At 41.6% G+C, this 26,739-nt stretch overlaps 4 protein-coding genes, 2 long non-coding RNA genes and 2 pseudogenes across 6 annotated transcripts; 2 read left to right on the plus strand and 6 right to left on the minus strand.

Moving 5' to 3' along the window:
- Positions 1 to 236: 236 nt before the first annotated feature.
- On the minus strand, positions 237 to 1,327 carry LOC104432822. The gene is made up of 4 exons (XM_039306040.1): positions 1,226 to 1,327; positions 1,086 to 1,133; positions 763 to 997; positions 237 to 656 (listed from the first exon to the last, which is right to left on the minus strand). The coding sequence occupies exons 3-4, from the start codon at positions 949 to 951 to the stop codon at positions 411 to 413; spliced, it is 435 nt and encodes a 144-aa protein (XP_039161974.1). The 5' UTR covers positions 952 to 997; positions 1,086 to 1,133; positions 1,226 to 1,327; the 3' UTR covers positions 237 to 410.
- Positions 1,327 to 3,171, minus strand: LOC120285931 (endoglucanase 6-like). Its single transcript, XM_039306038.1, has 5 exons — positions 2,814 to 3,171; positions 2,351 to 2,551; positions 1,903 to 2,127; positions 1,735 to 1,802; positions 1,327 to 1,574 (listed from the first exon to the last, which is right to left on the minus strand). The coding sequence occupies exons 3-5, from the start codon at positions 2,048 to 2,050 to the stop codon at positions 1,437 to 1,439; spliced, it is 354 nt and encodes a 117-aa protein (XP_039161972.1). The 5' UTR covers positions 2,051 to 2,127; positions 2,351 to 2,551; positions 2,814 to 3,171; the 3' UTR covers positions 1,327 to 1,436.
- Positions 3,172 to 5,481: 2,310 nt separating this feature from the next.
- LOC120290231 (N-terminal acetyltransferase A complex auxiliary subunit NAA15-like) lies at positions 5,482 to 7,453 on the plus strand. Its single transcript, XM_039306039.1, has 7 exons — positions 5,482 to 5,632; positions 5,855 to 5,907; positions 6,162 to 6,259; positions 6,355 to 6,414; positions 6,500 to 6,611; positions 6,723 to 6,823; positions 7,131 to 7,453. The coding sequence occupies exons 4-7, from the start codon at positions 6,387 to 6,389 to the stop codon at positions 7,154 to 7,156; spliced, it is 267 nt and encodes an 88-aa protein (XP_039161973.1). The 5' UTR covers positions 5,482 to 5,632; positions 5,855 to 5,907; positions 6,162 to 6,259; positions 6,355 to 6,386; the 3' UTR covers positions 7,157 to 7,453.
- Positions 7,454 to 9,934: 2,481 nt separating this feature from the next.
- LOC104430525 lies at positions 9,935 to 11,028 on the minus strand (annotated as a pseudogene).
- A 3,465-nt stretch (positions 11,029 to 14,493) lies between these two features.
- On the plus strand, positions 14,494 to 15,350 carry LOC120290232. Its single transcript, XR_005548075.1, has 2 exons — positions 14,494 to 14,727; positions 14,907 to 15,350. It is a non-coding gene; the product is annotated as an uncharacterized LOC120290232 (long non-coding RNA).
- Positions 15,351 to 15,769: 419 nt separating this feature from the next.
- On the minus strand, positions 15,770 to 16,942 carry LOC120290234. The gene is made up of 2 exons (XR_005548077.1): positions 16,815 to 16,942; positions 15,770 to 16,356 (listed from the first exon to the last, which is right to left on the minus strand). It is a non-coding gene; the product is annotated as an uncharacterized LOC120290234 (long non-coding RNA).
- A 1,414-nt stretch (positions 16,943 to 18,356) lies between these two features.
- LOC120290230 lies at positions 18,357 to 19,377 on the minus strand. Its single transcript, XM_039306037.1, has 2 exons — positions 19,145 to 19,377; positions 18,357 to 18,962 (listed from the first exon to the last, which is right to left on the minus strand). The coding sequence occupies exons 1-2, from the start codon at positions 19,226 to 19,228 to the stop codon at positions 18,483 to 18,485; spliced, it is 564 nt and encodes a 187-aa protein (XP_039161971.1). The 5' UTR covers positions 19,229 to 19,377; the 3' UTR covers positions 18,357 to 18,482.
- Positions 19,378 to 21,201: 1,824 nt separating this feature from the next.
- LOC104432827 lies at positions 21,202 to 26,456 on the minus strand (annotated as a pseudogene).
- Between the last annotated feature and the right edge of the window lie 283 nt (positions 26,457 to 26,739).

Genomic DNA, 26,739 nt, shown 5'->3' on the forward strand with positions numbered 1-26,739 from the left:
TTGAGCTTACTGCTTCACGACGATATGCTAGACTTGTTCAATTGGTGAACTTGAGAATGTTGAGGTTGAGGTACGAGTGGTTCCCAACTACAAAAGATAATGAAAATAGATTGTGTAGAGCTGGCCTTACTATCCGATATACAGATCCTCTGCGTGCGTAATGAAAAAAAAAAAAAAAAAGTAGAGAGTGCACGAAAGTCATGAACAAAGTCAACATGGGAAGAGCTCTCTCCAAATGAGCAAAAGTAAACTTTTATACCTTAAATTCTTCAAAAGCTGAATAGATACAACTGTTTTGTAGAAGGCTATATCCTAACAAACACAGAAATTGTTGCAAAGCAAGAAGGAAAAAACTCAAGAAACAAAAGGGACCCCACGAACTCTAAGGAAGCCCTTTCTTTTCTCACTTCTCAGCAAACCATCTTTGCTGCGGCACATCTCAGACTCTCTCTTTTAACCAGCGAAGTTGAGGGGAAAGAGATTGCACTCGTTTTATAATGTCTCTTCACTCCTTTTGTCCTCTGATCTTCACCCTTATTCAGCTTGGAAGCAGGTTCTGACATCATGAAGCGAAGACAAAAAATTTTGAAAAGAAAGAAAGCGAGAACTTTCGAAGGCCGTATCCAATAGGTATTGCTGCACAATCCTTTACATCCCTAAAACCCAGAAAAACTGTGCAATTACATATGAAGCTGGAGTATGCCAAAGTGTAGCTTGAGAATGGAGATGTCCGCTAGAGGCAAAGTATGGATGTACACAAACCCGAGGCTCTTCCCTGAAGGTAAGGATTAGATCCAGGAAGGGAACACGTCCAAGTCGCTGGACTTGGTTAGTCCCCACAGAGGACCGTAGAGCTTGGAGATCGACAGGTTGACATATTTCAGCATCTTGTCCGATTTGTTGGTCACCACTGTCTAGCATCTGTGGTAAGTTCTCCTGTTGGCAGTCCATGAAGCCATTAGCTTCTGCTCGATGGACAGCTTGTTGGAAGCAGTTACTGCAATCAAAAAGGCAAAAGCAGATGAGTGAGGTAATGGAATCACAGAATTAATCAAAGAAAAAAGGGAAGGCAGAGGAAATTGTACCAGGAGCTAGACTTGGCTTGGCCATGGCTGCTTTTGGCACAGGAACCACTGCATTGAATAGAAATTCATCCATCAGATGCCGAAATATGTCAAGACATTGCTTTTGTCTGGAATAACAACACATTTCAAAGATCAAATACCTAGAAGGAGTTGACTGTAACCGCCGTGACCACCACTCAACCAGGCTAATATGCCAAGGAGTGGAGCGTTGTTGTAAGTAGCAGGTTCCATTTGCTTGTAATTGTCTCTTTGATCAGCAAAGTTATCATATGTATCGGGGCCACTGATGATAGCACTAGTGAGGAGATTGGGTTCACTTGCTTTCCGGCTAAACCAGGCGGCGTAACTGCCTCAGCAGCTGATGAAGGATGAATCCTCCTTGATGGACACGATGGAAGTCGCCCAGTGATGGACCTGCCTTGGGTAGTTGTTCCTGTACCCAACCATGTAGCTCGTGGCTCTGGGGTTGTCTCCCAGGATATAGTCCACCTGCATATGTTCGTTATTCATGGCAAAAACATTATTCCACTGTATCTTGAAGCAAAGGAAAGAAATCGAGATTTTCCGAGCACAAACATTGAATTGTCACGTTTTCCTTGACTAACTGATTGTATTAGTGACTAGGACACCGTCAGAAGGAATGTATTACCTGAGATTTTGCAAAGGAGAGGAGTTCTGATGGTTGAATGCTGCCGGATGAGCACTGCAAGCTTTTGCCTGAGGAAGAACAAGAAGGCATAAGTCATAACGATCAGCTAAAATATAACAATAACAGAGAAGAACAGGCCCTTCCACAAAAAGCACTGGAATCACCAACCAGGACTCTCGCTTCTTGAAAACCTTGTTGCAGAGACTAACAACTCGAGAGGGGTTGACAAAGAATGAACTTCAAAACTCTTCATCATAGAAACCACTGACTGCAGTAAGTCGCCCTGAACATGAAGATGGCTGGTCAAATCCATCATTTGATAGTGGAAATTAGGATAAAGTTCGAGAGGGCTCGATAAGTCATCAACTATATCTTCTTCAACATCATCAACATCTATGAAACAAAACCAGGACGTCAAGGTCTGCACATAACTGACTTGCACGTTTTCATTCCTTTCAACTCCTACTTAATTTCATTGTTCTTTTACCACCATTGCCCCAGCATTCTTGACCTATCAATCCAGCATATTGATGTACAAATCAACAGCAAGTAAACTAGTTCCATGCAATTATTCGCAATCAAATACACAGGCAGATAAATGGTCGAGCCAAAATACCGGGGACGTAGCCAAAGCTCTTAAGACGTTCCTCGAGCTGGGCGAGGTCACTCTGGTTTTCTTGGAAACCTCGTTGCAGTGACCTAACAGCTCCTCAAACGACACGGTCCCAAAATGACATGGAGTCGAGCAAATTGAGATTGCCGCTCGCAGTCAACACGCGTCGGTTCAGGCACTGAATGAAGGTCGAAGAAGCTGAATCTGCGATGAAAACACCAAAAAATCAATCGGCTGAGAAGAAGGAAAACGCACAACCCGAAATAAAAATCACCCCTTGCAAATTTTCTCGGCTCAATATCCAAAGGAAACGCAAAGTAACTAGCAATAGAAAGTGAAATGAGAAGAGATTTAACTCAGTGATGCGATTCACAGCTTTAAGAGCTACGAGAATCAGAAGAAGTGGGGGAGATAGAGAGGGAGGGAGGGAGGGAGGGAGGGAGGGAGAGAAAGAGAGAAAGGGGACCGAGAGGGATGGGACGGCGATCGATGGATTGCTGGAGGTCGTCGACGTTGCTCTGCAGGCGGTTGCAGAAATGGGAAATTTCAAATCTCGGCTGCCCTAGCAGATTAATGCAAGAAGGAAAGCGGCGCCGGAGCAGAGACAGAGCGAGCAACGGAGCAAAGAGCGAGCGCCGAAGCAGAGACAGAGGAAGCGACAGGAGCAGCGAGCGAGCGAGAGCACCGGGCGACGGCAGGAACGGCCGCTTGACAAACGCAATGCCGGAGCAGCAGCAACAACAAGCGCCGACGGAGTAGCAAACGAGAGCGAAACCAGAGATTTAAAATTTAAAAGCTTCGAATGGCTTTCGTTTTCTCAGAAGGAAAGAACGAGTAAGAGGAAAGAGAATACAATAAATGCGTGCAGACTCTGCGGAGGAGAGAGAGCGCAGGGCTAGCGTGCAGGCCAGAGCAAGAAAATATTAGGTACGTCTTATGCTCCAGCCTGGCAAACAAGAAGGCGGTGGGAGCGCGACACATATCTTTGTGGGACCCATAAGGTCAGGCGCCATCTTCCTCTCCTCGATCTTGACTCGGCGCTTCTTTCTCTCTCTTCTCTCCCAAATAACTCGGCTGCTGGCTCGGCTTGGCTGGCAGAAGAAAGGATGGGTAATAAATGTGCAACGTTCCCGCTTAAATTTTCACTCTCCTCGCTTGAATTTTTTAGGTTTTGTCTCTCTTTCGTGGAAAAGCAGACGGAATGAGCTGCACTTACTTCCTCTGTTTCCTTTTCAGCGCATCCCACCACCTCCACCTCCGCCTCCACCTCTCCAAAAAAGCCTCGCCGGTCATCTACCTCGTCGCGTCGCCTCCTCCAAGAGCCCCGCCGGTCGCAGTGGTTTCTCAAACCTTCGCCTCGACCCATTTCCAACGCGGAGATCGAGGTTTGTGCCCGCGTGGTCTCTTGGCAACTCCTGGCCTCCGTCCGATTGCCTCCTCCGACGAACTCGTCATCAACTCGACTCCAGAGCCGCGCCGATGGCGTCCTCCGTCTCTCACTCTGCTCGTCCTCCCCCTCCCTCGGGCCAAAGACGCCGCCCGCCTCCGCCGCGAAGCCGTCGGCCTCAGAGGGAGGCGGCCTCGGTCTCGTTCCCGAGCGGCGCCGGCTCCTGCCATCGGTCGATCGGGTGTTGTCCCCTGTCCGCCGCCCGATCGGTCGCGAGGGGGATCTCGGTGGACCTAGGTAGGGCCGGCGACAGCGAAGAAGGAGGTGCGGGCTAGAGGGCTAGGGAGGATTCCCGCCGTGGACGAGGTATGTGGATTGGCTACACCAAAGACCGGCTAGGGCTTTTCCTTGGACGTGAGCCGAATCGGGTCCACGGACGAGTTCGTGGAGGAGATAGAGCCTCGGTTCCGAGCCGCGTTCAAGGCGATGGAGGAGCTTGGGGAAGGGCGTGATCGCGAACTCCGCCTGACAAGGCCGCATGGTCGGGCACTCCTGGTTGAGGAGGTTGGAACTCGCGCCGGCCGGGTTCATGAAGGCGCAAATTGAGAGCACACTTGACGTGGTCTGCAATTTCGCTGTTCTTCTTTAATTGCTGTTTCCTGAGTTTAATGAGCTCGTGGTAATGATAATAATGATATCTATTGCTCCTATTCTAGAGGATTCTTAGAGGAGAAGCTCGGTTTATTTGTTGACATTTGCTAAATGCCAAGTGTCAGGAGTTCTGTTGAAAGATGATCAAATTTTCATATGTTTCTGGAGCTATTATTCATTGGAGCAAGTTCAATAAGACAGGAAGCTCGTGACTTTTAACTTACAATGTTGGACACTCTGCCATATAGGTTTGTCTTTTCAGGTCAACTTAGATGGATGTTGGAGCTCCCGAACGACATAGAGATAGTCGAATAGATCGGTATCCTTTGCTAATGGAACAAGTGGAGAGTAGTAGTGGTCATCGGACATAATGATGTAGAGAAATGGGGACGCCTCATTGACAAAGCATCTCATGGTGATCAAAGCAACGCAGGTAGACTTGACGAGAGGATGAGGATGGACTTTCGCCTATCATGCTAGCCCTTGTGGATCAAACAACTGTAAATTCATCAAACAGATTGAACTCCGTGAATTCCTCTAGCATGAGAAGAAGGAGTGATGATTACCACCAGCATCGAACAAGTCCATTGAATTCTGGACTATGGATTTCGGTGGAGTTAGTTGTCACCGTGGGTCAAATTATAGCACCAAGTTAGCCGGACTTACCGGTATCTTCTTGTCGATTCAATTTTCATAATTACTCAAGTAAAATATGTCTGGTACAAATTACAATTGTGTACAGTCAATTTTATTTAGAGTCCCTAGATATCCATCTATGAAATGGGAAATAGTTAGGCTATGAGTCGAAAAAAAGTGTCTCGTAAAGGAGGGGGGATAGGCATTCTGTCATATACGCGAATGCCTGCCCATTTTGATTTGAATAGCACATGAAAATACTAATATTGGAATTGGTGATTACATTCCTTTCGCCAAAAAATGTGCTTTATCGTTTCTAGAGAGAGCATGATATGTACCAATGAGCAGCTTCTTCCTGATAAATTAGTGTATGCAATATTCCTGCGCAATCTTCTTTTTGGCTTCATATATTATGTAACTGCCTTTTTATCAATAGTTGCTGCTGTGACCTGGATTCCATTATGTATATGTGGTAGTAGGTCGAGGATCCACTATCAGAGGCAACAAAGTAATTGAAGCGGCTTCAAAGGAGCTCACCTGATTCTTTGGAAACACACATTCTTTCATTTGAAGTAAATATGAGAAAGTGGAAAACTTTGCTTGCTTTTCAGGTAATTTTGCTGGGGTTACTTTGCTTCTTCTTTTTCTTTTGTCCAGTGACTTTCTTACTCTTGAAACTTCTTGAAACATATTGTTCGGAGTAACTTAATGACAAGCTGATAAATGTTCTGTTTCTTTTTCCTATATATGTGCTGCTTGCAATTTAATTTTCTACTTAACTCCATTTTAATATATGCATCTTTATATGCTGCTCTTTTCATAAACCCCGGCAGTGAAGCAGCTGCTCCGGTTGGACGCAGAAAGCCGTGACACACATAGGTGCCTGGTTAGTTTCTCTCTAGTTTGCACTCGAGATATTTTATCATTCTCATATGTCCTCTTAACTCCTTGGGTTGAGCTGTTGATATATTTGTCGCATCTTTTGGGTGTCTGTAAATTTTGATGCAAGTCATAGTATGTCGATCTGTGTTGCTGCTGCTTTTCCTCAATTCTTTTCAGTGGTGGTCTATATTGTTTCCCCGGTTGCTAGAGACTTTGACGGCTTGGTGTTGTTCCTGATGGGTGCTTCTTATGCTGCAGTTAAAGTTTTTCCACGTAGTTAGTTCCATGGCTGCCCCAGCTACTGACTCTGAGAAACTTATTTGCACTGTATTAGAAGCTGAACGACCAGAAATCAGGTCCTTTACAACCTGTCTTTTGGACTTGCTATATCTTTCTTGTTTGTTTTTTCAATATGACAGTCTTTTAACACATACAATTGTTCATCTTGCAGTCATTTGCATGGGAAGTCTCTTTTAGAGGCAAATGAGTTATTTTCTCGATAAGCATAAAGGTATCCTCAACATCAGACAATTTTCTTATGTGTGTTATAACATGTTCTAAGTGTGCTTGGTCTTTTTTTTTTTTTGTGTGTGCAGATTCCTTGATGCACAAGGCAGCTGCTGCAGAAATGCTGTATCTTTTGGAACCCAGCAATAAGGGCAAGGCTGTGAAATTAATTGAGGATTCAAGCAACAACTTGGTGCAAAGGTACTGTTTGGTGCAACGAAGGTCTACCATCTTCATTTCATTTGTTTTGGACCGTTTTACGCTGCCATCCCCTTGATAATCTGTTGAGCATGTCCACGTTATGTTGCATAGAAATGGAGCACTCAGATCAGTTAAGGAATGGAAACTCAAGGATTGTATTGCGGTTCACAAGCTACTCTCCTCAGTAGTAGTTGATATGGATGCTGCATCAAGTAAGTTTTGATCTCGTCAACTGTTTTTGGTAAAGTTATGCTTAAAATGTGGAGTATCTGTTGGAATAATTGGAGTAGCAGCAGTATAGGGTAGCAAGTGGGTGGCTGGGTGGGTGTGTGTTGGGGTGTGAGAGTCAGGGAGGGATCTCGTCAGTGAATTTCGTTACTGATGACCATTCTTCTATACCTACTTCCTTATTGGCCTACTCATTTTACTGAATACAAAGATGGGATATTATGATTGGATAAAGCTAGATTTGACTTTTGAGATGGTGTCTCTGACACTTGTAAAATACATCTTCAACAGGATGGAAATTACGTTGTGCTGAATAATTCCCGCACTCCACGTATTTTGAAGGAAGTCGCAGTTCTGCAGTTCTAAAGTCCTTGTACAACCAGATTTCTAGTAATCCTGAAAATGGAGTCAACCATCCTGCGGGTGGCATAAGCATGGATTCTCTTGCGCCAAATGGAAAACTGGAAGCTTTTAAGGACCTCTATCTAACAAGTGGAGTTGAAAGCTCATTTTGGGCAATGTAATTCTACATTCATCGGTATGCATGAGAGTTAGTTCACAGCAATAGCTGTGGCTTGGGAGATAGTTCGTTCAACCACTAGGGAAGTATCATTCATGGGGCCTTTCCCAGTTCATGGCCATTCTGTCGATTTATTGGATTGGCATTTGCTTCTGTTCTGTTTGGCCTCCCTCTCCCTCTCATCTTGGAATTTGTTTTTGCTAATTGTGTATAATCTTCCTCCACTTTCGTTTCCAGTCGGATTCATAGCCTTGTGTGTCTGTGGGCATGAATGAGAAAAGGTGTCAGGCTCCATGGGAATATGCATTAAACTAAGGTTTCCCTTTTTGCATTGTTAGTTTTACAATCTATAGGACATCTCTGAGGTGGAGCCACAGGAGAAATTTTGAAGAACGGATGCTTTGTCAGCCTTAAGAACAAGTGGCCTCTGCAAACTTACTTGTGGAGACATGTTGTACTTCCCTTATTTATGTCCACCATTGTTTTTCCTTTGTATAAACATCGCCTTCTGTGAAAATTTTTGGAATGAGATGTTACAAATGATAGATTTTGCATCAATAAGACATGCTCTCCTGGGTTGGTTATTGTTCTTCGTTTTCTAGTTTCAGGTCATGAAAGTTTTCTATTTTTTGGTTAAGTATGCAAGTGAGTGATTCGGGCCTTGGCTCTACGTTATCCTTGCTAATATGAACCTCCTAATTTATCTTCTAATTTATCTTCTTCTTTGGTTTTTTCGTATCACTAATGAAATGGATGAAGACAAGTGGTCTCCTAATGGGTTGTTGTTGGAGAGGAGCCATATGTTTTGCTGGACTTGATCTTTTTTTCTGTTACGGAAATTTCCCTAGATTGTAGGGAAAATGTTTCATTTTCTTTTTCTTTCTTCTAGTTTTCCCTGAAACAACCTTCAAAGAAATTATCTCGAGGCCTTTGGCAATTTCTCCTGCTTTTAAGTGTCTGAAACTCTGAAAATAAATTTAGAAAATGCGAAAATAATGGTATGCCATTTTTGCTGTTTTCGCACCAAAGTAAGAAGGTTGAAATTATGTAGCCTCATCTCCCTTCTGAGACCACAACCATAATAGTAACATGAATGGCGCGAAATATGTAAGTTCAAGAAAAAGCCATTTTCCTTCTTTTCTGAGTCCCAAACCGACCACTTGCGCAATGCTCTCATATCTTGTGAGGGATAGTGTGGAATGATCTTTGATACTGTGTACAGTGCATCTTAAAAGTTATGCATTTGTATCACTTTTAAAAATGAATATTACTTGTATTGCCTAAAAAAAATTAATGAATAAGAGATTTTTAACGTTCATAAAAATATTTAGACATACATAATTGCAAGGGATGGAGAGAACTTTTCATGAACTAATTATTTGAATTGATATAAGTGATTAATATTAAAAAAAATATTTTCCAAATCTATGAAACAAACAGAATCTAAAACAAAACCAAAGACTAAATTGCTATTGCTCTATCCATCATCAGTTTTTGTCCATCACGTTCTTCCAAATTCTATTGCTCATCTGTCTTCAATCTTTTTATTTAAAAGAGGAAAGATAAAAACTAAAGTTGTTCTCTGCAAATATCAGCAATTTTTTAGCGTATTGCTACAACTTTGATTACGCACTATGCTAGCTATTTCTTGATCAGCCTTTGGTGACTGTCTGTAACAGCAATTGTACTGAGGTCCTCCATTTATCTTAAGCATGCCCACTCTAGGGCTCCAAAATAGGAGAACATGACACGATGAATAGTTACAGTTTATCGCAATTTACGTGATTAAATACACCATGTGCTGTATTTTCGAACGAGCTATATACATCATTACCATTATCCCGAGATAGGATCTGTGCGCAAAGATTCCTTTGCCATTGCAGCACCCCCAGATCGTTTCACGGGACCCGGCGTATGAGCCGACCATTCAACTTCGACCTCACATTTACATGTCCTGAGAAGGTGGGACCACTCCCAAGCAAGAGATTCACTTCTACATAGTGTAGTGTAGCAATGATAAATCATCCGATGCGTCGCAAGAGAACCTCTTTGCAGATATAACCTCTTGCTACTTGTGCCAAGTCAATACACGTCTCTGCGAAGAGGCCCTGTTTCATCATAAGTCCAATGAGCAAACATTGTAGTTGGCACATTCATGGGCAGCTCCCTTATGCAAATTCTTGAGCTACTTGAAACTCGTCCTCAGTTCTAGCTGTCTCTGTCAGATTGCGAAAGCCCACTGCTCTCGCTAATCTCACTTTTACAGAGGGCATGAGGCATTGATCTTTAACCATTTATCAATGCACTCAACGTGGAAGACATGGTGACAAGGTAGCTCTTTAAGTTCATCGTTATCTGCATATCTTGACAAGCAAATACAGCAAACCTGCACAAATACAATGGCAACATCACTTTGTCTGCTTGAAGATAAATATCATGCCCAGCTGCCGATAGTAAGCATTTGCGACTTGCTGCTATGATGATAGTTTCACCATGTTAAGGAACGTATAAGCAGATGTGAGGCGAGGCCTTTCTTTTTAGGACGTGAAATCAAATGCTAGCCCTACATTATAGGTCAAAATTCAGCAGGAAGGTGCTTGAACTCCAGAATTGGAATGGGAGGACATAAGTGGGTTTTATGCTTTTCTGTCTCACTTCCTCCTGTGTTAAATTCCTCACCGTCAGCATTTAAGTCTTGCTTCACCTTGAATTTGTAGATAGGAAGAGCATTGATGGTTTCTGAGGTGGCTCCTCTTGTCTGCGAAAAAGTCTTCTCGGATGCCCAGAACAGACATTATGCAAGGTAGGCAGCAACAAATTGTTGCACATAGTATAAAAGGCATGGCATATCCAATACAGCTAAAAGTTAGAAATACTATACATAACCTGCAAAAGGGCCACAACACATATATTTCATCAAGCACAGCAATTACATGTATAGACAGAACAGAACAGTGTCCCTATAAATTGGTACCTATACAGTTTTGGAGTATCAGAAGGTGAAGAGTGACCTCCAAAAATCCACACATAGCCGACAACAAACCATACAGCAAAAAAACAGTCTAAGGCCATCTTGAAATGGTCCACCAGCCCACTAATTCTGCAAAAACGAAATTAGCTGTTGATTCCATCTATCATAGATTGTATAGACTAGGTTATTCTGAATGATGCCAACAATCCCACAACGTGCAAATTGAAATTCAATTTGAATAGATGAGAAGCAATCATCATCCATGAGCAACATAAGAAATGATTGAACTTTACCGTGAACTCAGAGTGTCTGCAATTTGGCCATTCCATGATGCCGATTCTTCAGAATGTTGATTGCCCTCATCTGTGGACTGTGTGACAGAGATAGCTGTATAAGAGCTAGGCTCGATTGGCTCGCTATGAGAAGTCCTCGATGGGATCGACTGGACTGCTGATCACTACCACGGTTGCCGAATGATAACGCCAAGAAACAATAGGCAGCGTTGCCACACAACCAGATGCATAACCTACAACCCATGCAAATAGTGGAGCCTCTGGATTTTCATGTCTTGACAATGACAAAACCACTATGGATGCTATAATTTGACCCACGGTGACAACTAACTCCACTGAAATCCATAGTCTAGAATTCAATGGACTTGTTCGATGCTGGTGGTAATCACCACTCCTTCTTCTCATGCTAGAGGAATTTATGGAGTTCAATCAGTTTGATGAATTTACAGTTGTTTGATCTGCAGGGGCTGGCATGATAGGCGAAAGTCCATCCTCATCCTCTGTCGAGTCTACCCTGCGTTGCTGATCACCATGAGATGCTGTCAATGAGGCATCCCCATTTCTCTCTACATCAATTATGTGCTGATGACCACTACTACTCTCCACTTGTTCCATTAGCAAAGGATACCGATCTATCTGACTATCTCTATGTCATTTGGGAGCTCCAACATCCATCTAAGTCGACCGAAAGACAACCTATATGGCAGGAGTGTCCAACATTGTAAGTTAAAAGTCACGAGCTTCCTGTCTTATTGAACTTGCTCCAATGAATAATAGCTCCGAAACATATGAAAATTTGATCATCTTTCAAGAACTCGACACTTGGCATTCGGCAAATGTCAACAAATAAACCGATCGTCAAGCTTCTCTTCTAAGAATCCTCTAGAATAGGAGCAATAGATATCATTATTATCATTACCACGAGCTCATTAAACTCAGGAAACAGCAATTAAAGAAGAACAGCGAAATTGCAGACCGTGTCAAGCGTGCTCTCAATCTGCGCCTTCAGGAACCCGGTCGGCGCGAGTTTCGACTTCCTCAACCAATAGTGCTCGACCATGCGGCCCTCGTCTGGGCCAGGTTCGCGATCGTGCCCTTCCCCAACTCCTCCATCGCCTTTAACGCGGCCTAGAACCAAGGCTCTATCTCCTCCACAAACTCGTCCATGGACCCGATTCGGCTCACGTCCAAGGAAAAGCCCTAGCTCCGGTGATGGTGTAGCCGGTCACGTACCTCGTCCCACGCGAGTGGGAATCCTCCCCAGCCCTCTAGCCCGCGCTCTCTCTTCTTCGCCGCGCTTTCGGCCGCCTAGGTCCACCGAGATCCCCCTCGCGACCGATTGGGCCGGCCGACAGGGGACAACACCCGGTCGACGGCGGGGCTCCGGGCGCCGCCGGGAATGAGACCGAGGTCGCCTCCCTCTGCCGGAGGCCGACTTCTCGGCGGAGGCGGCGGCGTCTTCGGCCCGAGGGAGGGGGAGGACAAGCATATACCGAGATGGAGGACGCCATCGGCGGCGGCAGCGGCTCGGAGTCGGAGTTGATGACGAGTTTGTTGGAGGGAGGCAATCGGACGAAGGCCCAGGAGTTGCCGAGAGACCAACGTGAGCACAAACCTCGATCTCCGTTTTGGAAACAGTCGGAGGCAAAGGTTTGAGAAACCAGCTGCGACCGGCGGGGCTCTTGGAGGAGGCGACGTGATAGAGGTAGATGACCGGCGAGGCTTTTTGGAGAGGCGGAGGCGGAGGCGGAGGCGGAGGGGATGGGATGCGCTGAGAAGGAAACAGAGGAAGTAAGTGTAGCTCGTTCCGTCTACTCTTCCACGAAAGAGAGACAAAACCTAAAAATTTCAAGCAAGGAGAGTGAAAATTTAAGCGGGAGCGTTGCGCATTTATTACCCGTCCTTTCTTACGCCAGCCCGAGCCGAGCCAGCGGCCGAGTTATTTGAGAGAGAAAGAGAGAGAAAGAAGCGCTGAGTTGAGATTGAGGAGAGAGGAAGATGGCGCCTGACCTTATGGGTCCCACGAAGACACGTGTCGCTCCCACCGCCTTCTTGTTTGTTAGGCTGGAGTATAAGACGTACCTAATATATTCTCAGGCGAGAGGAGAGAGAAAGAAGATTATTTTACCAGCAGAAATTCCATCTTGGTGAGCCGGCCCCACGGCGCCTCGTCGGTCCACGTGGCGCTCCATGATTGGTCCGGGACCACATTGGCATGGCGCTCCCAGACCACCCAATATTTTCTCCATTTAGTTTAGCATTGTCTAGGCTTGGTAATTTTTCAATACTATGACATTGTTTCTCATTTTTCTTTTCTTTATTTTTTGTTGTGTCACGAGGGAATTCATATATTCAGTGGATGTCATACCCATGAAATATCCAATTAGCCTCATGGAGCTAGTAAGGTTTGAGCCAAAACTTGGTTTGTTGGCACCAACATGAATTGTTTCTACCGGTTAGTGAGGAAAACTGAACTTGTGTCGTGCACATTACCTACACACATTTGTCTCTTCCTTAATTATTGCTTAAGATTTTTATTCTAAAAAAAAAAAATGGAAATCTAATTGGTGGATGACGTATTTCTGCATTCTCCTATTTTTTACAATTAGATTAAAAATAACTTAAATAGGAATTAAAGTAGTTGATCTCCCAGGTATTTATTTTTCAATCATGAAGATTTCATTTCAGGCAGAGTGTAAAGTCAATCTCTGCCACTCATTTAACTTTTGATGCGTAGGTTGACTCTTGATATTAACATCTTCAATAATTTAGTCGATTGGGTACTTGAGAAGTTCTTAATTTAGCTGGCTTGGGAACAAAATCAGTTTTCATCAAAAACATATTGTTTCATCATCCTTCTTCGATAACTGCGCTAGATTAAAAAAGGGGGAAAAAAAAGAGGAGAGAAGGCTTATCTATTGATTTATAACTAGCCTTGGTCATTTTTTTGGTAATAACATGTTTCTCTATCTTGGAAGCTTTTATCAAAGGCAGATTAGGCATCGAGCACGTAGAATATCTTATTGATCTCATGTACCAGGTAGGAGATGAGTTAATGACCAGGTGAATGTTGCTTCAATGTAAAAATGTTTGCATTTGGTGATGTGAGAAAATGAAATGATTTGATGCGCATAATCCAAGTACACAATTTCTTTCCTTAATTCCTAGAGATTCCCGTGTGATTTATGATATTTGTCATATGATACTGGTTCCTTTTATATATAGATCATTTGTTGTATTTCAATCTCAACAAACGTTGTTGGACCTACATATTTGACTTTCATCAGTATCTTTTGAGGAATTTAGAAGAGCCTCTCTCTATGTTCTTGCATATATTATACATTGACAAAGAGATTAAACATGATAGACATTAGTTGATATGCATTACCGGTTGATTTGACTGCATAATTTTATCATCTTATTCACTTTTTGAAACTTTCTTGCAAGATTGATTGTGGTTTTATATTTCAGGAGTCATGCTTTGATTGGATATGCGCATGTTTCAGAGGAGGCTTATGAAGTTTTGGAGACAACTCGCATCATACTTGCTAGCATTCTGAGATGGAACTACCACATATTTTTAGTGGGGTCAATGCCCGAAGGCCTGTAAGATAAGGCGTTTCATTTAACAAAAAATAATAATAATAATAATGATGCAATTGGGCTATTAACTGATTTGGGGGAAAATTTCCAATAAGCGCTCAAAGTGGAGCCGTTTTCTCAAAAAAAAGGTCCAAAGTGGATAATGTCTCAAATAAAGGCCTCAAGTGGTCTACTTAGTCTCGAATATGTGTTTGGCTTTACCAAATAACCAAACCTTGTCCGCGTATAGGGGCATCCTCGTCCAAGTACTTTTTTTCTTTCTCGTTTCATGTTTTTGCTTTCTTTTCTTTCTTTTTTCTTTCTGCATCTTTCACGCCTCTTTCACTCTGCCTCACATCCTTCTTCAACGCCATAATCAGCCCCCCTCTCTTTGCCATCTCGTTGTATGATCAGCACCAGCTTTTCTTCGAAGCAAGTCATTAGAGCAGAACCGAGCTTATTGGAGATTCTCAGTTTCACTCCTCAATTTGGTTTGTCGAAGATTCCACGAAACAAAAGCAGGTGAACTTACAAAATTGATTCCTTTATTTCAAGATTCATTGCAAATTACGGTCTGATTTGAGCCTCTTCCTTTGAGGCACCCCACGCGCCCCTACAGATGTTTGAAATGCCTGAATGGGTCTATTATGTTTTAGCAATGCATGATTTCAAATTTCTAATGTGATTATACCATTGTCCAGGGCTTCAGTATATCAAATTGCCTGATGCCAATAAGTTGTTGAGCAAAATAGGGATTGCAGTTGCTGGGTTTGCGGAAGACTTAGGATACATCGAGTTTGATGCACATTGAAGGTGAGAGAAGAGATGTCGCTGAAGGGAGAAGTTGCGTTGCCAGAGAGTTGGACAAAGAGGTGGTTGCGGAGTCTTGGCAGGGAAGATGTTGCAAGGAAGATGAATCAGTTGGTAATGATATTAGCTATAGGCTTAAAAGGAGTTGTAGTGTTATTGCTAGGAACAAGAGTGCACGATAATCATATAGGCATAACATTCACAACAGCTTGCGACCAACTTCTAGAAGCAAATCAGAAAGGATGTAGGCTGTCCGCTGAAAAGCGTTCTGTGAAACTGTCTCGCCAACTCTTTACTTGTTGAAGTTAATTTAAAGCTTGAGTCTGTTATATTCAGTGCATTGCCTCTATTCTCTGCAATTCATCGTCCTGGAAAAAAAAAATCAATGCCAAGTACAAATCTCATAGTTCGAATGGTGCTGAATATCGCGTTTGCCACTAGTTATTGAAAATTACTAAGGGGTCAAGATAACTGTCTGGTTCAATAGTGTGGTTTGCTCCATGGTCCGAGCTTTTCTGGCCTCTAAGGCACTTGACATGAATGCTTTCTAATACGTTGCCTTTGGTTTTGGTATGTTGCAAAAATGTCATATTGGCTCACTTCTTGCTGAAGCAATATTCTCCGGACAATAACTTTTGTAAAACGATATTCTAATACTAGTTGATAGTGACCCAAATCATTTTGTTAGTTTAATCTTACAAAAACCTCCTCAACTCAATTGGCGAGGCTACAGCCAAATAAATCAGGATCCAGATGACATCAACGAAGTTTTATTAATAGAACTGATTGCAAACAGAGCAAAGATGCGAAAAGGTAAATAAGAGGCCGACCACAGAGTGCTCAAACTTAATAAGCAAATTCAACGCTACCAATTTGCTCATAGTACTTTTTCCTTCATAACATGTTCTCCACGCTCCTAATTCACTCGATATAATGCCCTTTTTCTTGGAGCTCCACAATGACTTCATTCCTCATCCTAAATCACGGCTTCTGAGCTTCTTCCTCAAAACTTCTTGTTCTCTAGTTACAAGCATCTTCATCAGCTTCAACAAATCCCTCGAGCCCAATGGTCATTTCGATCATACGTGCTTATTAATGAATTCTTCCATGGCTTATTATCGCCTAGATAAATTGTTTCCACAAGTATCTTTCTTTTCCTTCGGCTAAGGCTTTAGCGTGCACCACCTAGGGGCGATGTTTCGTTGTTGAGCCACAAGACGCCAGTGAGCATGTATGTGCCTGGTAACGCCTTGCATAGCTGCTTCCAAAAGTAGCAGTCTTCTGTGCCCATTCCTATTGTGATCAGCACCTTCTCGTTGAGCGATTTAATATATGGAAGCCCTGGACAATGGCATTATCACATGAGAAAATTATCCATTGTTAAAGCAAAATAGACCCATTCAGGTATTTCATCGAACATCTTTGGGGCCCTTGGGTTGCCTCAAAGGAAGCGGCTCAAATCGGATAAAAATTTGCATTGAATCTTGGGATAAAGGAATCGTATTTTTGTAAGCTCGCCTGCTTTGGCTTTGTGGAATCTTCTTCGAACGATTTCGAGGAGTGAAACTTAGAATCAATAACGACCTCGGTTCTACTGTAATGGTTTGCTCCGAAGAAAAGCTGGTCTTGATCATAACGACAAATGGCAGAGAGAGAGAAAGAGAGAGAGAGAGAGAGGTGGCTGATGATGGCGGCAAAGGCGGATCCGAGGCAGAGCGAGAGGGGGAGAGGAAGAAGAAGAAAGAAAAGAAAACACAAACATGAAACAAAGAGGGAGAAAATAAAAATATAAAAAGTACTTGGATGGACTTGAACATGTCCTTAAAAGGCTCCTCCTGAATTGGATATCCCGAGATGACTTCTCCTCATGCCCATTTAAGACAAGTGAGGGGAAGTAGTACGGGATAACATCCCCATGAGGCTCTCCATACAACCCAACCAAAAGGAAGGGTTCGGATCCCACCTTGACTCTCGCGATGCCTTCTCCGGGGTTGCCCGAGCGTGGTACAAGGAAATGATAGGGTGTTCCCCTCCCAAAGGGAATAGGGAACACGTGGCCGGCCGGACAAGAATACCATTGGATGTGGACAAGGTTTCGTTAGTTGGTGAAGCTAGAAATACTTTATTTGAGACTAAATATATCATTTGGACTCTTATTTAATATAATGTTTACTACAGATACTTTTCAATAAAATAGTCACTTCAAGCTATTATTTAAAAAATTTTATTTTGATGCAAAATTTGACTTGAAATCGATGCTTTGATATTGAATCGTGAATAAACAAAATTCAGTTTCAAATCCCCAAAACTCAAGCTCAACTCAATATTAAGGTTCGAAATTGAACTCGATTCAACTTGATTATTAAAAATTTGATTCTACTCATTTAACTTATTACGTAGGGCGTCTCTTTCTTTTTGTCCTAATCATATGATGTACCTTCTGCAAAGCCCAGTCATGCCATTCGATTGCTTTATCTTTCAATTCTATCAAAAGTTTGGCATTTGATTGCTCGCGTGGTTGTCTAGTTTAGCATTGTCTAGGCCCGATAATTTTTTGATTATTGTTTATCTTTTATCTTTTCCGTTTTTGGCGTCATAAAGAAGTTTTGATTTATTGCAAGGAAGTGCATGGTCCGTGGGGGCGACGAGGCTAAGCTAAGCCTAATTACATCAATGAACAATGGAAGTTACTAAAAAGGCAATGTGGGGTTTCACTCGGCACCATCACTTGAATTTTATTTCTTTTAATATACTGGAAGGATCCCATCCCGCGGCTCCTTTTGCTCTTTCAATTTCTTACTTTTGGCAATGAAAAACCGTGGCCACACAACACCGTTACACTAGCCGGATCCTACGAGAAACAACTGACGTCGTCTCATCTATTGATTGTCGGACTTCCAAGATTTTGTGTCACAACCGCACTTCCGTTCACTCACGTGACACTTCTTAGATGTCCTTCCTCTGCAACTCATTTCGGACGGGGTTTAGGTCCCCAGTATGGACTGGAGTACAAGGCCACCCCAAAAATGCGAATAAAATAGTCCATTCTATTTTGCGAGTATCGTGGCTTAGTCTTGATGACTCTCTTAGGAATATGAAGTAATAATAGAGTGAATCTATCAAATGATTCTCCACCAAAAGCAAGAACTCGTTTATTGTGTATGTGGATTAATTGGTCAATTTACGACATTTTATATAGAAGTTAAGAAAAAATTCAAAGAGTTATAATTCGTTATGATTCGAGAATCTATCTATCAATGACCATAGAATTGCCCTATATATTATAAGAAGAAATTCGATAAATCCTCTAACACAAAGTTATTCGATAATCGAATCTCCAACATTGTACAGTAAAGTAGACCATTTATCGTCATGCATCATTCAAGTTTCACACAAAACATAGATAGAAGCTTCCAAATTAATGTGCATACACTAAGATGAGAAAAACTATTGTGATTTCTGTCTCATTAATCGTTTGGATACGTTTCATCATACACTAACTTATGCCTACACTCAGGGCAAGTATACTTGAAATAATATCTCCCTCCTCTATGCCCGCATATCTGACAATCACCCGGGATGGTAATTGGGGGTGCCATGGCGATTGGCGCCATCATGGGAGGCGGCATGCCAGGCCAAGGCTTAGTGCCAGGTTCCTCAGGTAGATCTAGATCCTTAATCGGCGAAGCGGGAGGAGATGGCTTTGTGGCCGAAGCAGATGCTAAGGCCACTTTTTTCCAGATTTTCTTCTCTCGCCTCCGGATGTAGTAGAAAAGGAAACCGCAGAGCATGACGGCAACAATGACTACGCCAACAATAACCCACGTTGGAGTTTTATTGTCATTGGACGATATAGAATCCGGATCGATCCATGCTGACGGAGGAGGAAAGTATTGGAAACTCGGATAAGTTTGTGGATAATTATTGTTCTCCATCAAAAAAACTCTCTGGAGGTAGTTCAATGCAAGCGGTAAGTTCTCAAACATACTCCAAAGCATCAATTCAAAAGGCAAGTTACTTTTGGTCATGATGAAATGAGAAGATCATATGATGCCGGCATGAGATCGAGATGATTCAACATGGAATTCAGCAAGATATAATCTGAGTGGAAGTAGGTCCTTGTACATACCTTCACAGGAAGAACAGAGCAAACCAGCGAATGATGTTGTTGCTTCAATTCTAGCGCGACCTGCAAAGAAATGAGAATTTTCATCAGGTGGCCTCCTCGTTACGATGATCACACTGACGCTATGCCCTCAACCATATGGAGTAAGGGTATGTTTTGGTCAACGCGTCACCTGCTTCTTATCGGGAGGATGTAGATGTAATGATTGAAGACAACGGGACAAAGAGTTGGTAAATTTCATTCATGTACTGAACAGGAGAAAAATTACCAAAAAAATCTTAAATTTATTACAAATGTGCTAATTCAATTGTGGAAATTTTTTTTTTTTTAAATTTTGTTAATTGAATGATAATTTTTTTGCATTTGTGCAAATTTAGTCCATCCGATATTAACATAGATAATTTGTAATAATATTTTTTTGATTTTTACCGACGTAATATATTTTTTAGTTTTTTTTACTCAATTCCTTCTTCCTCTAGCCGGTCATTGGTGACCACTGGAAATGAAGCTCCAAGAAGAACAGAGCGAGCTTCAACAACTGTCTTGACTCAATCATGTCTTCATGTTCGAAGCTCAAGAGCTGTGAATTAGGCCTATTGAAAGGATACATGTGTTTGACGATTCACAGCCTAATAGAATAAGATTTTGGTGGAGGGCCAAGAAAAACAACCAAGTGTGAAATGAGAAATTATCATATGCTCTACAAAACATACGACCTAAAATCATCTCAGTCATTAATAAGGTAAATCTCACTATGAGCCCACGTGACCAATTGTTAAACTACATAAGATTTATAGACCATACAGTAAGTTTTCATGCAAAATCTGATTACAGACATGACCTGACAAACAAAATTCACGCTACTATCCAAAATCAAGTCCAAAAGAACTTATTCTTGAGCCAACCTGCTAAAGATATAAGAGACCCACAGCCAATTCGTTTCTCTTTCGAGTGTTCTAAAAACGTTGGAAAATGTTCTAAGATCCTCCTGAACTTAAAACTGTCTTGGACGGACTAATCAAAACTACTGATCTCAGTCCTCGTGTTGGTCTAATCTTGTCCATCCCTCCCTTATGGTCACGCGATTCCTGTGCAATCAATACAAGAAAACAGCCTGTCGCCAACTAATTAGAACGATGGAATTAATGAAAACAAGAAGGGACAAAAGTAGAACCACAGCACAGTGAGCTAGGGCCTGAGAGTCAAAGACACCGCTGGAAAAATGACGTGATAGGAGTGTCGGTCGCGATCGTTTCCGTTTAAAATCTTATTCCCTACGACCTGACTCGGTATCACATCGTTTTCTTTATCCCATCTTTTGGGCTCTCGCGTCAATCGCTGACCCTTGCGTCGCCAGAATGATTTTAGTGCCATAAAAAAAGGCCATTGGATAGACTCAACAAACGATACATCGAGTCAAATCAGAAAATAATTCCATTTAATTGATATATTTTTATCTATTTTGATATATGTCCAAAAATGCATATTTGAATTAACCTAATTTAAAAACTCATATCCAAATTGAAATGAGAACATGAAAACGAACAAAGACGAGAAAGTAAAAGGAAAGTCATATAAGTGAAATAAGTTGTGAAACCATTTACCCTATTTATTATTTTGGATTTAACTATTCCAAACTTAATTATAATCTATTTACAAAACAACTAATTTATATAAACGAAATCCTGAGTGAGGGAATGAAAAATTAAAAAGGGAGATGGATATAGTTTCGGGGTAAGTTTGAAATCATTTACCCTATATTATTGAATATAGGTTTAAAGTTAGGTTCCAAACCCATTTAAATATAGGAATAAAGTTACAAAAAAAAAAAATTCATATATATAACAACTCGATTTATAAAATATGGGTAAAAGATAGGTTCATAACTCATTTTAACAGGTCTACCATTGAATAAACATTATATCTCAACATTTATAGAAAATTGTCCCAATTTTATCATGGGAAACGAGATCACATATAAATATAAGAAGGAAGATTAGGATATTTTCCAAAATCAAGTATGTAAACGAAATCGCATCGGTTGAAAAAAGAGCAAGGAGAACCATAAATTGTTCGTTTAATGCTACTTGATTCAAATGGGATACTGACCACCTTTGGGGAATGACATGCGTGAAACGTGATAAGAAAAATACAGAGAAGACTAGCGACTAATGGTTACTAATTAAGATATGGAAAACACCGAATGGAAAGATTGTTTTAGATTCCAAAGAATTGATGATGCTAAGATAATACATAAAGAAAAAAGGCATCTTTTGTGTCAATAACCGCACTCCTTTCTCAAGATAAAGTCGACAGCATCCTCTACAGTATCCATGACCTGCATAAGTAAACATAAAAGAGTTCAATTGGGGTAAGCGATTTTCAGATGCACTTTTAACCTTGGAAAATTTGGAGAGAAGACAAATTCCCCATAAAAGTGGCTTTCAATTATTTTTTTTCGGGCATATTTTGGAAAAACTGACATTTTGCTAGGCTGAAGAAGGAAAAGGTTCAGACATGTTTCATCCAACCAATTAGAATTCACAGATCACCCAGAGCACAGCAAATCAAGCCATATAAGCATGGGAGGATTATCCACGCTGACAGCTCAAAACCACTTGAGGCCATGTTTGGTTCATGGCCATGGAATCATGAAAAGGAATCACAATCTAAGCAATCAAATTCCTAGGTATGGGGTTCATTCTCTATTGTTTGGTTTCAATTTACGGATGAAGGGAGAAATGTCCGATGTGAGATGCAAAGTGAGGTAAAAACGTGTCAGAATGGAATGTGTAAAATATTTCTCCAATCAACATATCCAAAGTGGATAAAGAAAAACTAGGGATAGAAACAGAATGAAGAACCACGTAGTATCCCTCGACAATTTCCCAATTATTGTCATCTAGAAGGATCATACAGTTCACACAAGCATTTCACAAAAAATTAGATATAGCTCCTCAAAATCTCAAAAGTCAAGCATTTCACACAAAATCTGCAGCAACGAAGATAAAGCCATTCCCTTGTAACTTCAAACTACTTCACAGCTGTTACCTCAAGCCATTGTGATATTCTTATTTTTATTGTGTTTTGAGTCAAAGACCCAATTGCGAGAATTAATGGAGTAACAGCAACTCAGCCAAATGCGTAAACGGAACTTTATGTCCCCACCCAAGCCAATGTGATCTTCGTGGTTGACATCTCCATAAACAGACCAAACAAGTTTCACAATGGCAAGAGAGAAATACTTTCACCTAGTAGAGTAATGTGGGGGCTATAAAATGAAGAGGCAGGCGAAATTCACATGGAAGGATTTGAAGATGATGAATGGAGAAAGACAGAGAGTTCTAACTTTGTAGGATCTGAAGATGATGAAGCTCAAGACTACTGAGTGGGCTGGGTTCCTGGATTTTTTTCTTTCAAGGAATCTTACCACCACCTCTACTTGAGCAAATCCAATTCTACATTTTTAGGTGTATCCGTTAACTGGGCTCTTTGATTCTATGATCATAAATCCATCCAAAGATGGGCTGCAATGGGATTCCATTTCCTGTTTTTTACTCCAAAGTGAACCAAACAAGGCCTAAGTGGTAACGCAATGTATTTACTTCTGAATGTTTTCATGGTGGCATCAATGATCTGCAGTCTCAACCATGACTTTCCACTAGGATCACATATCTAAAATCTCTAAGCCAAAGAAGTGAACATGCTGGAATGAACGCGATCTGCTTACTAAGGAACCTATCATCAACTCACACCAACGTACATATGAGGAGAAATGAGAGAGACAGAGAGAGAAATGTCTGAATTTTGTTAAGATTACAACTACCTACCAAGTCCGCAGGGAACTCTGAATGATTATCCTTTCCCTTGAATACCCCAGTCCTTGTTAATATAGAAAACCACAGATCTCCTGCCTGAAGGAGTTTTTATCGGTACTGGTGATTATGTTTGGAAATAAAATTACTGATATGATAAAATACAGTTCTCAGTATGAAATATACCTGCCGTGCGCCTCTAATGTCGATTTTTGGATTATCTCCTATCAGGTATAGGGTTTTGAAACAACGAATTCCAGAGTTTGTTGTGTCCTCTACATCTAGGTTGCTTAACGAAGATGGCGTGAGATTCCTTAACACGGTCTCGGCATTTGCATAGACAAATGGATTTGGCTTCCCATATGATGTATATGCCAGCGGAATGGGATGTGTTCTGCAGAACAGGGACAGGTAAACAATGCACAACATAAGATCGAAGATTAATGCATGTCACTATGCCGCACTGAGGCAAATTAGGCCTACACAAGGATCTTATAGGCCATTCTTTAATTTTTTGTGGAGATTATTAGATCAAACTCCATGCAGAACTATACATTGAGAAGTGAAACCTCATTAGTACCTGTTATAGATTGCTTCTAACGCAATCCTGAAAACTCCCATACCCAGACGTCCAGCAGGAAAAGTAGCCCGCCTTTACACTTTGTCAGCTAGTCATCAGCCAGCTTTAGTTCCACTAAGGTTTCAAAAACTCAAGATTGCAGCTCGCATCACAAATGGCATAGTTTACCTGGTATTCTAGGTCATCATTTGCAAAAAACAGGTGCAGTTGCTTTCCAGTCTCCCTTCCAGGAAGCCCTCCAGTTCTCAATATGTCACACAGCACCTAAACCCAAACTTGAGTATCGCCAAATTAGTTTAATGTACACAGACAGATAGATAGATGATAACACTCCATTTTATCACTTCTTTCAAACTATATTTCAGCGCCCACTAGACTACTAAAAAGATGATGACTAAAGTTGCAGAGTATTTACTGAACAAACAAACAAAGCCTAGTGTCTATCAATAATCAGTTCAAAGATTTAGAATTTGCGTGACTAAAAGCCCAGTATGGACTCAACAGCTGAATTATATAATCTAAGAAAGGACAAGATCCATTAGAGTGGTCACAACCTGAATATCTCTGCTCCAGTCAACAGAATCACTGACTACAAATGCTGCCTGAACTCTCCGTGTTTGCACAGCAATTTTTCTCTTCACCATCTCATTAGAACTGCTATTCTGGTCAATGTCTGGATTTGTTGTCCATCTCTTGTATGGCGCCAGTGGATCAATGGCATCAAAGTATCTAGTGTACTCATCAATTGACAGAACATTTCTGCGTAGAAAATATATAAGCGGAAAGAGGGTTGACCGGAGAGGAAAAAAGGGAGAATCAAGTTGTCGGAGTTCTTGTTCCAGGAAGAACAGTATTGAACACAGACAACTAAGATGATTTATGGAAAGGACTCCTCTCCGATTACTCAAGTCCCTGAGAACTTGAGTGCTTTCTATTAACTTTGCTTGCTCCTACATATTACCTAGACATTAAAGTAATATCCATCGATATCAGTTTTATTAAATACATATCTCTATCCCTATTGCCTCTCTCTCTTCCCCTCCCCCCACCCACACACCTGCATGCACGAGCAAGTAATTGAGACATTGCTGGGTACATTTGCAAACCTAGAGAAGTGGTCAAAATATTTACTTGTATCCATATTCGGACATCACAGCAGCAGGTTCCCCTTTGCCAACAGCAATGACAAGTTCATTCTCAAATCTGTGCAAAAACCTCAATTAGGAAACAGATGAATAAAATAGAGAAGCATAGTCGTGAGTAAAATAGAAAAGCCTACTCAAATTCTTTTAGAATAGTTAGTACATGCATTGGCACTCTTCTCAGTCTTTTCAATTTGTATAATATAATATAGGTAGCGCATTCCCCTAGTTTCCAAGAACAAAGCACATGAGATGAAGATATGAGACATGTTCTTTGATATCCACATACACATATAAGAAATTTACATTCAATAAAGTCTATTTTCACGGTTTTGAACTTACTAAATTGTGTACTTATAAATAATTCTTGTACAGGAGAATTCTTATTAAGCTAATAATACACATGCACTATATTTTATTTCGCAATCATAGATTTTCATAATCATGAGTGAGATAGATGAAAAAAAGCAAATGTTATAGAAAATGCTCAGTTCTGATTTACATTAGCATGGCGCATTTCTTGTTGGACATTGGTCAAGGAGATAGTCCAACAAATCCATACCTATTTACCATTTGTTTAAAAGGTGTGTGGCCCTGTATTACCTGCAAATTATCTTGGTCAAAATATGAGAGACAAACGAAACAAAGTAGTTCTGGACCTGACAACAAGCAAAATTGTGAGGGCAAGCAGATTTTGTAACATGAGAGACAAACGACCTGGGAAGGTAAAATGTTCACTCCTAATAGTTGACCTAAGGCCTGGGCTCTTTTGGATTCAGAAAAGCCACCTCCTGAATCAGCCATTGCTATCAGCAGCGTGCAGTAAAAACTAATCCTTGCTTCTTCAGGAATTAACAAGTGAAATCTCTTATTTCAAGGGAATAACATATTGAATGATTATAGGTAAGGGCATCTCAAAAGGTGTCACAGATTCAAATTGCTTGAATAAGTTAAACATGAGATAGCAGCAATCTCAAAATCACTGAGACGATTACTATTAGATCTTAAAAGTAACAATACTTGCCGATAAGTGAATAATCAACCACAATAAGCATATGATGTCCAGCCCGCAACTTGAAAACTTTAGTTTTTTGACCATTATATCATGGCACTCATCGGTGATGATTCTATTGAACGGTCACATTTGGTAACACATATCGAAAGTGAGAAATGTAATAGCAAAATTTACTAACACATTAAAGCAATTACTAGGACCTATTGAAGTCTACCAATCAGGAACACTCACCATTTGTTAAGAACACGAAACGTATCTTCAACTTTCCTGAAAAGATGTAGAACGCAAAGTAAGTGATAGCTGGCTATCAAATAGCAGATACGAATCTTGATATCCGCCGCCCTTACAGTCCATCAGAAAACTCGGTATCGATCAGCGAAAAAAGACATGGATTCCCGACGTAGAACATTGTAAAACACGCGAAACGGCAAGATCACCAGCACGACATAGGCCTCGCAGGTATATCAGCAAGCGATGGCGAAAGCTTTACCAGAATCGTCGTACAATCTCCTGAGCGCGCGCGGAGAACAGCCGACGGGATTGTGTCCGAGGAGGACCATGCCGTCGATGTCGAAGGCGATGCCGAACGAAGGCCTGCACGATGAAACCACGACCGTCGATTCGATCACGAGCGTAGTCGAAGCATGACCGGAACGCACCGATCCGATTGCGAGCTAAGCCGCGAAAACTAGCGCGAGGCGAGCGGGGACGGCTGCTTTCTGCCGCGAATCCGCAAGGCGATGGTGAAAAGCCAGAGCCTCATTTTCCCGTTCGGCGAATCGCTTCGGGAGATCGAGGAGCTCCAATCGCCGGAGGTGAAGCTCCAAGAAGAACGGAGCGAGCTTCAACAGTCCGCAGAGAGAGAGAGAGAGAGAGAGAGAGAGAGAGAGTGGCCCAATCGCGCGGCGTCTTCTTGTTCGCTGTTCAGGAGCCGTGAATTTGGCCCGTTCGAATGATGGGCGAGCCTCGATAACGGATCGGCCTTTCCTTCGGATCCGAGCTCAACGGTTAAGCTTGATTTTGGTTAACGTTTTTGGGCTGTTTTT

Source organism: Eucalyptus grandis, chromosome 2 (genome assembly GCF_016545825.1).
Source record: "Eucalyptus grandis isolate ANBG69807.140 chromosome 2, ASM1654582v1, whole genome shotgun sequence".
NCBI classification, from domain to species: Eukaryota; Viridiplantae; Streptophyta; class Magnoliopsida; order Myrtales; family Myrtaceae; genus Eucalyptus; species Eucalyptus grandis.

Excerpts from the sequence above, each read along its gene's own strand:
- LOC120290231 (XM_039306039.1), top strand. The coding sequence starts at position 6,387 with ATGAGTTATTTTCTCGATAAGCATAAAG. Across the intron at positions 6,612-6,722 it reads AGCAACAACTTGGTGCAAAG|AAATGGAGCACTCAGATCAG; the intron begins GTACTGTTTGGT and ends TATGTTGCATAG. Across the intron at positions 6,824-7,130 it reads TGATATGGATGCTGCATCAA|GATGGAAATTACGTTGTGCT; the intron begins GTAAGTTTTGAT and ends CATCTTCAACAG.
- LOC104432822 (XM_039306040.1), bottom strand. The coding sequence starts at position 951 with ATGGACTGCCAACAGGAGAACTTACCACAGATGCTAGACAGTGGTGAC. Across the intron at positions 657-762 it reads CCTTCAGGGAAGAGCCTCGG|GGATGTAAAGGATTGTGCAG; the intron begins GTTTGTGTACAT and ends TCTGGGTTTTAG.
- LOC120285931 (XM_039306038.1), bottom strand. The coding sequence starts at position 2,050 with ATGATGGATTTGACCAGCCATCTTCATGTTCAGGGCGACTTACTGCAG. Across the intron at positions 1,803-1,902 it reads TTCAAGAAGCGAGAGTCCTG|GCAAAAGCTTGCAGTGCTCA; the intron begins GTTGGTGATTCC and ends GTTCTTCCTCAG. Across the intron at positions 1,575-1,734 it reads TCTCCTTTGCAAAATCTCAG|GTGGACTATATCCTGGGAGA; the intron begins GTAATACATTCC and ends GAACATATGCAG.
- LOC120290230 (XM_039306037.1), bottom strand. The coding sequence starts at position 19,228 with ATGAAAATTCTCATTTCTTTGCAGGTCGCGCTAGAATTGAAGCAACAA. Across the intron at positions 18,963-19,144 it reads GCTCTGTTCTTCCTGTGAAG|AGAGTTTTTTTGATGGAGAA; the intron begins GTATGTACAAGG and ends AACTACCTCCAG.